This window comes from Oncorhynchus kisutch, linkage group LG26 (genome assembly GCF_002021735.2).
Source record: "Oncorhynchus kisutch isolate 150728-3 linkage group LG26, Okis_V2, whole genome shotgun sequence".
Taxonomy (NCBI): Eukaryota; Metazoa; Chordata; class Actinopteri; order Salmoniformes; family Salmonidae; genus Oncorhynchus; species Oncorhynchus kisutch.
The window spans coordinates 17,374,691-17,386,941 of record NC_034199.2 but is presented as its reverse complement, the minus strand read 5'-3'; the positions used below and the strand labels follow the sequence as shown (position 1 = coordinate 17,386,941).

Genomic DNA, 12,251 nt, shown 5'->3' with positions numbered 1-12,251 from the left:
GGCTCCGGACTGGGAATTGTCGCTGGAGGCTCCAGACCTTGGATCGTCTCTAGAGACTCCGGGCCATGGATCATCACTGGAGGCTCCAGGCCATGGATAATCACTGGAGGCTCCGAGCCATGGATCATCACTGGAGGCTTCGGGCCATGGATCATCACTGGAGGCTTCGGGCCATGGGTCATCACTGGAGGCTTCGGGCCATGGATCATCACTGGAGGCTTCGTGCGTGGAGCTGGCACAGGACGTACCAGGCTGGAAACACGCACTGGAGGCCGGGTGCATGGAGCTGGCACAGGATATACTGGACCGTGGAGGCGCAGTGGAGGTCTAGTGTGTAAGAGCTGGCACAACTTATCCTGGACAAATGACCACCCTCGCACGGCAAGAGTGGGGAGCTAGCACACAACGCACTGGGCTGTGAAGGCGCGCTGGAGACACAGTACGTATGGCCGGCGCAGGATATCCAGTTGTGGTAGAATCTTCGGGTCACGCTCGTCTGAATGAATGGACCAAGGTGCAACGTACTTAGAGTTCCACATGTTTAATAAATATGCAACTCACCAAAAACAATATAGAAGAAAATGAAATGTGACGTTCTGGGCTGCTCACAGGCAGCTACACAAAAACAAGATCCCACAAACAACAGGTGGGAAAAAGCTACCCTAGTCACACCCTGACCTAACCAAATAGAGAATTAAAAGTATCTCTAAGGTCAGGGCGTTACATGCAGACAGATATTGAGCCAAAGTTCACTCACTCAATTGTATAAAGAGTCCCAAAGAAATGGTAATTTACTGGTCTATAACTGACTAGATACTGGGGCAAAACAAAACAGCTTCTACTTTTGGGAAAGTAACTTAGAAAGGGCTTGAAGCACACATGCACAAACACACCACCCACAAACAGAATAGAATAACTTTAATGTGCATTTTTTGAAATAAATTTGGCCACACTTGCATCAAACCTGCTGAGCTACATGTACAGTTTATCTGTTCCTGAAGGACACAAACTCTTAGTTGGAGAGAAAGAAAATCCCAGATATATCAATCAATGGCCAAGCCTTTTTGTTCCAGCTCTCCACATCTGTCATTCAACCACACACAGGATATTGTCCTGTTTTCTTTACAGGGAAGACATTAGTGAGGAGAGCCTTCAGGTTTAGTAGGGAGCACTTTTTTGGATAACCCCTGTGTTAAGGTGGATCTCCGCTCCTTGATTTTCCTATATATATATATATATATATGGCGGTGCTTTTAATGTGATATGTTTTATGACTGCTGCAAAATGAATTGCCTCTCTGGGGACATTCAAGTTTTCTGAATCTGAATATTATCCACCATTTAAGGAGAGATGTGAAGCACTCTCCTCACATGATAGAAAACTAGCATGAAGCTACAGTGTAGATATCCCAATATGTACAACTGAAGACTACTTTATAACAAAAAACATGATCTACATCAGGTATGCTGTGCAGGGAATGTAATGCAATAAGGACCGGGGATACAGTAGGAGCGATCGCACAATGCTGGCAAGGAGACAGAGAGAGGCATCGGAGAAGGGAACAGGACACTGTGCTGAATGCTGCACACTTCCTGTCTCCCCAGAGGGGAAAACAATGGGTTCTGGACACACAGTTTCACTTTAGCTAAGGTAGAGCCAAGCCTGTTCTGGGAAACCAGCCAAGAGGCTGGGGGAATTGGAGGACCATTGTTCCAGTGAGAATGTAAAGGGAAGTGGATGATGGTGTTTTGGAAGAAGGTGGGAGAGGTGTGGTCACAGCTGCTGGTTTGGTGGTTGAAACATATATGAATGCTAACTGTCTTGTTATCGCAATCATCTAAAACTGCCTGCCCTCCAGGACACCTACAGCATCCGATGTCACAGTAAGGCCAAAAAGTTCATCAAGGACAACAACCACCCGATCCACTCCCTGTTCACCCCGCTATCATCCAGAAGGTGAGGTCAGTACAGGTGCATCAAAGCTGGGACCGAGAGACTGAAAAACAGCTTCTATCTCATGTCTATAAATCCCATCACATTTTATATATATTTATACTCCGGACTCCGACATTGCTCATCCTAATATTTATATATTTCTTAATTCCGTGTATTGTTGTGAATTGTTAGATATTACTGTACTGCTGGAAGTAGGAACACAAGCCTTTCGCTACACCCAATAACACCTGCTAAATATGTGTGTGACCAATAAAATTGGATTTGATTTGATCTGTGCCGTGAAAGGAGATGCCACTACCACAGAGCAAACCACAACTATTTAATTTAGCCACTAGAGACAAGTTACCACTTAAACCAGCAGTGCGCATACAAGGAATTCCCTCGTCCAATTGCAGAACCTAACCCAAGGTCTCCCATAAGAGTTTTTCTAATGCTGCGAATCGCCACCACAGCGACTCATTTAGGACCGCCCGGTGATAAGGAGTCCCGCTGAGATATAATTTCCCCCATAATTCACCTGCCAATACAAGAGTTGTGAGGTAAGTCTGTGCTCCAATGACATCATGTGATGTGTTGTGCATACTCAGGCTAGTTAAAGAGCCCCATATGCTACTCATATATCACTGTCTAAATGGAAGCATTTCAAACCAAGCCCTGCAATGGTAAAGCTCAGATAAAATCCAAATTAATTACATTCGACAGGGTGAATATTTTATTTAATGTCCCAATTACTTTAGGTTTGGAATTAACTCGCCAGTGCCCCAGTCCTCAAAGTGTCTGTGATGAATGTATGCAATTAACCCTTTCCCTCCCTTTATTCATCCTGAAGCCCATTTTGAGGATTGACGGCTCTGCAAAATGTGTACGTGTGACAGAAAGACGGTCGGAATTAAATAACAATTTTCATTTCGCCATTTCTGAGGGCTCCAAAAACAACCTCTTTCTATCTTAAATACGCATATAGATGCCTCTGTACAAGCAGCAAGACTAATTCCAACCTTTTCCCCATCCAATACCGGGATCCCAAACAAAACACTCTACTTTTGTTCAGTTGGAGAGAGTGAGGGGTGAATGAGGGGGGACATAGGGCCAGCAAACATATCATGTGGGGCAGATTGGGGGGTGGGTCTGCAGGGTAGAATGGGGGTGGGTCTACAGGGTAGAATGGGGGTGGGTCTGCAGGGTAGAATGCTAAGAGAGGTGGCAGGGGTACAATGAAGTACCCTCTCAAACAAAATCCCTCTAATCCCTACAATTTACTCCACTAACCCCTAGGGAGTGGAACAAAGAGCCACAAGGGCCTCCTGGGAATCTGTGACATCACCGCCTGATTCTCTGACTAGGCTACACCTCAGGCAGGGATAGGTTTCATGTCTCACTACGGAACACAATACTGCGATACCACAGCCTTATCACGTGAAATGTTTAGTGTCTCCTGTCGAGGAAAGATAAAGGACATGCAGATTCCAAAATGGTTTCTGTCCCACCCTTTCATTTACACTCGTTAAGCAGGGCATGAGAGACCAGCAGCAGAGAGGGGAGACTGAGGAGTGGATGGGACTGCAAAGGCGCGGCCCCAGAAGTGGTCCAGCCTAGGCTCTGTGGTGGACTTAATTACGTCCTAATTGGCTATGCTTTGTTCCCAAAATGAAGGACTTGTACAGTAGAGTTGAAAATGGGAAAGAAAGGGAACGACAAGAAAGGAGAAAAAAAAGGAGGGGGAAATGAAAACAAGGTCCAAGATCTCCTGTATGAGGTTTCAACGAGTCGAGACATTTTGTCAGTTTTCATCACAGAAAGATACCCATCTTTGGGGCTGAAATGGTGTTCGTGTTAAGGCCTCGAAGGAAGGAACAATTCTTAAGAAATTCTAAAAGTATATTCCCTAGGTGCTCCATCATGTATAGGCCAATAATGTCAAAAGTCTGAGGGGTTCTAAGCAATAGATTTTTTATTAACTTCTACTGTAGCCCCATAAAAAAAATGTCAACTTACTTAGAGGCATTCCAGCCTGAGTCACCTGAGCAGCAAGTGTCAACCAAAATGGCCAAAGCTAATCATCAAGTCCCTCATGAAAGCTGACCACCAGGCACTTAGATGGGCGTGAGCGGCAGCAGCATGATGAAAGGCCCTGAGGGACGCATCACGGCTGCCCCCTCCGCACCAATCTCCATTGAAGCCCAGCCATTGTTGTTGAGAGAAGCCTGGGAGGTGCTCCAAAGGGAAAGCATGTCTGTGTTTGGACTATAGTGCTGGCTGACTGGGGGAATCAAGAGAGGGATCCCTTACACCACTGTTTCAATGTAGAGGCTAGGTACTGTATGTCAGTCAATCTTACTATGTTGTCACCAAGACACAATGACTGCAGCGAGTGGTGATATCACTCATGCTACATTTCACTGATAGTTGACTGACAACTTGCTCATTTCAAAGCAAATGAAAAACCCTATGACTACTAAACATCACTGTGTCATGCATGGTTCTGTAAAAGCTTTGCACAAAACAAAACAGATCTTATCTGCATTGAATAAGTCCCCAAAGGCACAGCGACCAAGGGAGCTCTTTGTGAACCAGATATAATCCAATTACAAAATTACAATCCTAAATGGGACATACCATTGTGACACTGATGGAGGGGGGAATCTAATGAGGGCTTCCTCTTATGTACAAACAGAGGTGAAGGACTTAGGGAGGACTGCTCCAGGGTCACTTCCAAGGGGGCCAGAGAAAGACCCCTTCTGAACCCAGCAGTTATTACTTGCCCTGGGTCCATAAAGTAATTAGCCGTTCAGCCGCCTCGCAGAGTGACAGGGGAAGAGGAGAGAGAGAGGGAGGGAGAGACAGAGTGAAGGGAGGGAGAGACAGAGAGTTAGACGATTTGAGGTCAACGCACCATGTAGGCTACAGTACCTTCAACACATATCTCCAATAAAATATCAACTGCATTGTACATCAGTCACCCAGTCAGAAATGTGGGTGACAAAAATAGTTTTTGTGATCATGTTCAGAATTTCCCCCTATGTAAGACAATTGCCATCACCATTCTGTATTGACCAACCAATGAAATTGTGTTTGCAAACCATCTACAAACAAATATATATTTTTGAATCATATCTGTGTGTTCTCTTATCAAGAAACATCAGACAGGAAGTGAGGTCACATGACCTTGTTGCTGTTTCTGATTTGAGGTCACATTACGTGTCATGAGCCAGCATACCATACTAACCACAGGGTAAAGGCGGGGCTATTGTTTTGTCTTGCTGGTCAGCCCTAATGTTAGCTGACTCTGACAGTGGTCACAAGAGTTATGCACCCCTGAGCTAAGACATCCTTCCCAGCCTGTTGATAGAGATATGCTCCACTTGAGGGGCTCTGTACCATGAGCCCTAACTGGAAATGGACTTATATGTGAGTCAAGCACTGTGACCTGGAATGAAAGAAATGCAAGGGGTGAATACATCTAAAACAGACCCATGAGCATGGATGGCTAAAGCAAAAATATTTAACCGTCGGACCATGCAATCCTATTGGACATTTTTTTTTCCTATTTGAAATCAAAATGAATCCTATTGAATTCTATAGGATTTTGTGTCACCTCTATCCTATTGGAATCCTATTGGATCATATGGATTTTGATGTCTTGTAGGATTTTGTCACCCCAATCAGAACAGTCCTATATTCATTTCGGTTTTATTCACCACCACAATATGGGATTGATTCAAGGCTGCAAGTTCAATTGCAGTATGACCACCAGTACAGGACAACTTTGTCAATAACTCACTTAAGTTATTTGATTTGATTGTTATTCATGCAACGTCTTGTCTTTGAATTAAAAGACAGCACAATATGACCACGATAATACATACAATGTTACAATAACACTGTTTTTTTTGTTTGGTTTCCCCTTAGAATGCACAACATCTCATGTAAATATATGGATGAACGATGGCTGAGCGGCATAGGCAAGATGCAATAGATGGTATAAGATACAGTATATACATATGAGATGGGTAATGTAAGATATGCAAACATTATTAAAGTGGCATTGTTTAAAGTGACTAGTGATCCATTTATTAAAGTGGCCAATGATTTGAGTCTCTATGTAGGCAGCAGCCTCTCTGAGTTAGTGACTGTTGTTTCGCAGTCTGATGGCCTTGAGATGGAAGCTGTTTTTCAGTCTCTCGGCCCCAGCTTTGATGCACCTGTACTGACCTTGCCTTCTGGATGGTAGCAGTGTGAACAGGCAGTGGTTCAGGTGGTTGTTGTCCTTGATGATCTTTTTGTGACATCGGGTGCTGTAGGTGTCCTGGAGGGCAGGCAGTTTTCCCTCAGTGATGCGTTGTGCAGACCGAACCACCGTCTGGAAAGTCTTGCGGTTGAGGGCGGTGAAGTTGCGTACCAGGCGCTGATACAGCCCAACAGGATGCTCTCAATTGTCCCTCTGTAAAAGTTTGTCAGGGTTTTAGGTGACAAGCCAAATTTCTTCAGCCTCCTGAGGTTGAAGAAACTGTCTGTCTGTGTGGGTGGACCATTTCAGTTTGTCTGTGATGTGTACACCGAGGAACTGTCCCTTCGATGTGGATAGGGGGTGCTCCCTCTGCTGTTGCCTGAAGTCCACGATCATCTCCTTTGTTTTGTTGACGTTGAGTGAGAGGTTGTTTTCCTAAAACCACACTCCGAGTGCCCTCACCTCCTCCCTATAGGCTGTCTTGTCGTTGTTGGTAATCAAGCTCACTACTGTTGTGTCGTCTGCAAACTTGATGATTGAGTTGGAGGTGTGCATGGCCACGCAATCATGGATGATCAGGGAGTACAGGAGAGGGCTGGGCACGCACCCTTGTGGGGCCCCAGTGTTGAGGGTCAGCAAAATGGATATGTTGTTTCCGACCTTCACCACCTGGGAGCAGCCCGTCAGAAAGTCCAGGACCCAATTGCACAGGTCGGGATTGAGACCCAGGAACTCCAGCTTAATGATGAGCCTGGAGGGTACTATGGTGTTGAATGCTGAGCTGTAGTCGATGAACTGCATTCTTACATAGGTATTCCTCTTGTCCAGATGGGATAGGGCAGTGTGCAGTGTGATGGCGATTGCATCGTCTGTGGACCTGTTGGGGCAGTATGCAAACTGAAGTGGGTCTAGGGTGGCAGGTAAGGTGGAGGTGATATGATCCTTGACTAGTCTCTCAAAGAACTTCATGATGACAGAAGTGAGTGATAGTAATTTAGTTCAATTATCTTTGCCTTCTTTGGTACAGGAACAATGGTGGCCATCTTGAAGCATGTGGGAACAGCAGACTGGAATAGGGAGCAATTGAATATGTCCGTAAACACACCAGCCAGCTAAACAGTTTATATTTGGCCATATTCCCATATTTCCATGATTAAATGCGGTGGTTCGTGCTTTCAGTTATGCGCGAATGCTGCCATCCATCCATGGTTTTTGGTTAGCGTAGGTTTGGTAGTGACAGTGGGTATAACATCTCCAATGCACTTCCTTATAAACTCACCCACAGAGTCAGCGTATAGATCAATATTATTCTCTGAGGCTACCCAGAACATTTCCCAGCCTGTGTGATTAAAAAAATCTTGAAGCATGTATTCAGACCAGCGTTGAATGGTTCTAGTCACGGGTACATCCTGTTTGAGTTTCTGCCTATAGGACGGTAGAAGCAAGATGGAGTTGTGGTCGGATTTGCCAAAGGGAGGAGGGGGGTGGGCTTGAATGCATCGCGGAAGTTAGAGTAGCAATTGTCCAGTGTATTGCCCGTGCGGGTACTGCAATCAATATGCTGATAGAATTTAGGTAGCCTTGTTCACAAATTTGCTTTGTTAAAATCCCCAGCTGCAATAAATGCAGCCTCTGGATATATGGTTTCCAGTTTACATAGAGTCCAGTGAATTTCCTTGAGTGCCGTCATTGCATCTGCTTGAGGGGGTATATACACAGCTGTGACAATAACTAGAGTGAGTTCTCTTGGGAGATAATGAGGTTGGCATTTGATTGTAAAGAATTCTAGGTCTGGTGAACAGAAGGACTTGAGTTCCTGTATGTTGTTATGGTTACACCATGAGTCGTTAATCATGAAGCATACACCCCCGCCCTTTTTCTACCCAGAGAGATGTTTATTTCTGTCGGTGCGACACATGAAGAAACCCAGTGGCTGTACCGACTCAGACGACATATCCCGAGAAAACCATGTTTCCGTGACCTATTGAACTCTAATGGGATTCTATCCTATATGGTTTTATCTTATAGGATCATATAAGATTCCAATACAGGAATCCAATAGAAAAATCCTACCAGATTTTGGAACCAGTTCTATTGGACTCCTATAGGATTCTATTCTGGTTTAGCGGTCTAAGCACCCGACTCCGGACAACTTAAGCTCCCTCAGCCGACTGTCTGTGCCCTTAACCACTTTCTGTACCCCTCTCTATAGCTGTCTTCCTGGCTGTACTCTCCCTATCGCTCCTGTCAAAAAATTTATAATAATACTCTGGTCTCCTTTAAAAATAAATACAAAATAATAATGTTTACCCAAGACAAAAAAATCATACAGGATTCCAATAAAAACACATCAAAATCCAAAAGAAAATCCTATCACATTTTGGAACCAGTCCTATTGTTTCTCTGAGTGCACGAAACTCTGTCTTCGTATGTCAACTCAACCATGTCAGGGTCCTTACTCCAGAGCTTGAAGAAGGTTGAGATGGGCAGCGGAGACACAGACCTCTCAAACTTATTCAAGGAAAGAGACAGAACCATATACAGTATCTTCTATCTCCATGGCTTTAAAACTGCACAACCAAGCCTTTGTTTGAGCACTTGACTCTAACATAGTTCCAAATCAAATGAGAGATTCCTCACCCGCTTTCGTTGACAAATATACTTTTAACTGTTAATTAATGGGAGCTGGGCAAGTCATAGGCAAGTCGTGAGATACATAAAAGTGTTGCAAATATGTTAACAACCTGGTACGCCTTTTGTTACATGTACTGTATGTCTGCAAAGCATAGAAGTTTTTAACTCATTGTTGAACTAATATGGAAAGATACGATGACACTAAATGAGATAAGCTGTCCAGTGACACAATCTTGAACAAAATGACAAATGTCCTCATTTTAACATCCTGAGACCTCATTTAGTTTACTTCAAAGAACTTTCAAAGAGCTGTTACTTCAATATCCAATAACTAAAATCCCCTGTTGCTGATCTGCAATTGGAAAGTCCTTGTCTAAAACATTGGAATAAATGTTACGCAAAACCGTGCTGCAGTTTCTCTCTAGTTGTTTACTGACTGAATGCAGCACTCTCAAGAGGGATTCAAGCCCTGACCCTCCTCTAGGTCCAAAGTGGTTAACAGAGCACTCACCAGCCAGAAGGACATTGCAGAGCTTTCAATGGGAAACTTATAGGACAACCACTCCTCTCTTAGGTCCAGAACCAGGTAAGGTCCAGAATATTTAATTAGGCTTCCCTGGAGCTCACGGGGACTGTGCCATAGTCCCTCTAGTAACACAAACTGAACTGAGAGACAGAGCCTGGCAGTCTAGCCTTTATCCTGACATATTTCCTGAGCTGCATTGTTAGACTGGGAAAGAGAAAACACACACACACACTCACACACACACACACACACACACAGACAGATACACACACTCACTCACACACAGACAGACCGAAACACTCGCACACTCACACCCACACACAGGCACAAGCGTGCACACACACACATACACTCATACTAACACACACACACACACACAGGCATGCTTGCACATACACACACAACACGCACAGGGCAGTGGAAATGTTGTCTCACTCTCGGGGATCACACCATGGAGCGACCTGCAGAGTGAGTCCAGTAGGAGCTGTTGTTCTTTCCTTTATGTTTTAGGCCAAGGTCACTGTTTAACCTGTGGCTGGCGGGGAGGCGGTAGCCTGCTCCCCAGGACGCTTCACGTCCTTGTTGATTATTGACAGAACATGGAAACCTTTCCAGCCTGCCAAGACTGAGCTCTCCATATCTCACCACACTGTTTGTTAAAAGGACCACAGCTCATTTACGGTCAGTTCATTATGGTAAAGAATAGATTTACCTTCAATCCATTAGGTATAGACACATAACCTTTTGTGTGTGATTTAGTGGCAATACGGGCGTGGTACTCTTCGCAGGATTTAGAGGCAAGGTCTAAAGCTGAGAGTGTGAGAGAGGAATGACCCAGAAATGCTATGGATAGGGGATCTGAGAGAAGGGTCTCTAAATTTGATAGAGTAACAGCTGTAGTTGAGAGACCAAAACAGAAACCCATTAGTTGATTTTAACTGACCTTTTAAACTTTTTCACATACTACGTTATAGATATGAAAGAAATATGTATTTTTTTTTCCATCGCTATGTTGAAACAAAAATGGATACATTTAAACCTGTATAGGATTTACACCATGAAGTCAAAGATATTTATTTTGGAGTACTCAAAGAGTGAAACATATAGATTGGGAGAATATAGAGTGTGATGGTCAGCAGAACCAGGGATGGGGTGGGGTGAAGAGGTCAGGTGCACAGCCAGGAGCCAATGAGGGGCCAGGGCAGGCTAGGGTCACCCTTTGCGTTATAGCAGGCACTAAATTGAAAAAGTTTCAACCTGACACATTTGTTGGAACTTTGACTGGTTCCTTAGTTTGCTACATTGACAACAGTGTCTTCTGACGGAGTTTGAGGGAGGGGATATAGGAGGTAAGTAATAACAACACTCTCCTATATCCACCATTGAGTGTGAGATGAGTTAGCGGCACGACACAGTGCTAACATTCAGGTCGGCTTGTCCTCCTTTAATGCTGAAATAGATTTATGGCACTTCCACAATGGAGTTGTGCTTTCATTTTCCCAGAGATTGCTTGGCAAATGCCTCTCCTAGCTAGTGATATCCTCAAGCGGATATGTCGGATTTCTATCCCCCGAATCTACAAGGCACCAGGAGAGAAACGATCCTGCATTCTCTTTCACACACACTAGACGTGTTGACATCTCTTATCATCATCGCCTTTACTGTAACGTCACGGACGCCCATGTTTTTATACGCCTCTATTCTATCACAACAACTACATAGAAATGGGTGATTTTCAGACAAGGCGAGATTATATCATGTAAAGAAAGTAGCAGGGGAGGTGTTAATATGGTGTTCAAGTTTTTGTGTGAAAGTGACCCAAAATGTGTGTGTGTGTGTGTGTGTGTCTGGTATAAACAAAGACACCCAGAACAATCTGTTCCCTAGCAGCAGCCAGGTCAGCTGGGGAAGCAGTAGAGCTGCAAGCGGATTGGATAGGGTGTGTTCTCCAACACCATCATGGATGGAGAAAAAAAAAACAGTTTCCATCAACAGGCTCTGCACAGGAAACACTGTGTCCCCAGCAGGAAGCGCCTGTACAGAACAACAGAGTGGACAGGGGGAACTAACTGCATGTGTGAGAGAGAACTGGATACTGATGTAAACACAGCACCACACCCCCTTAGGGCTGCTAGTCTCTGGGGTACCCTGTCACCTCAACGAGTTCACACCACACCCCTTTAATGAGGGCGCACCGTGGATTGCGTCATTTCCTGGAAGCTTTCCAAGAAACCAATGAGAGTTACTTGGCAGGTTCACATGTGGTCATACATTAAGTCAATACACTCCACATGTGCTATCCGTGACAACCATGTTAATGCAGCAATACATACTGAAGGCAAAGGGTAATGATGAGTGGGCAATGGACAAAATGTATGATATCCTATGCATGTAAATATATTATTACATCTTACAAAGCTTTTGGATTTATATTATACTGTGTTATGCTTTGTGGCGTTGTGCAGCGGCAAGTGCAGTGAGTAAGGAGTAGATATTTCAGCTCCTCCTGTTGGGATTGACACGGGGCATTGACAAGCCCATGCTAGTAGAAAAGACAGGGCTATTGGAGACTAAAACACAAGGAAAGTTTATCAGGACTCAGACCACGTTTTCGTTACATTGAAAGAAGGGGTAGGTGGGTTTGAAGGGGTTTGCCTTGTCACTCAACTTCTGACAAGTGTTTCTTCACAAGCGCAATAGTAACCGTAGCGATAGTGATTCTGTGCAATGGCGGTGCCTTATGCAAATAGCCCCATAGGCAGTTGTAAAGGGGCACGCTTGACTGGCTGCGAAACTGTGTCCATCACATTGGTTTTCCATTTCACATGAACTTCCCTTTGTGCTAAAAAGTCTGTTTTTGTATGGTTTAATTGAATTAACTCCTGTGGAGGAAACAGATGCCTCGCT

At 44.4% G+C, this 12,251-nt stretch overlaps 1 protein-coding gene across 1 annotated transcript in view; it reads right to left on the bottom strand.

Moving 5' to 3' along the window:
• The window catches only part of tns1b (tensin 1b), a 233,516-nt gene extending 224,035 nt beyond the window's left edge, over positions 1-9,481 (bottom strand). The window contains exon 1 of the mRNA XM_031806233.1: positions 9,330-9,481. Within this exon, the coding sequence (XP_031662093.1) occupies positions 9,330-9,344 (15 nt within the window). The 5' untranslated portion in view covers positions 9,345-9,481. The remainder of the gene's footprint in view (positions 1-9,329) is intronic.
• Between the last annotated feature and the right edge of the window lie 2,770 nt (positions 9,482-12,251).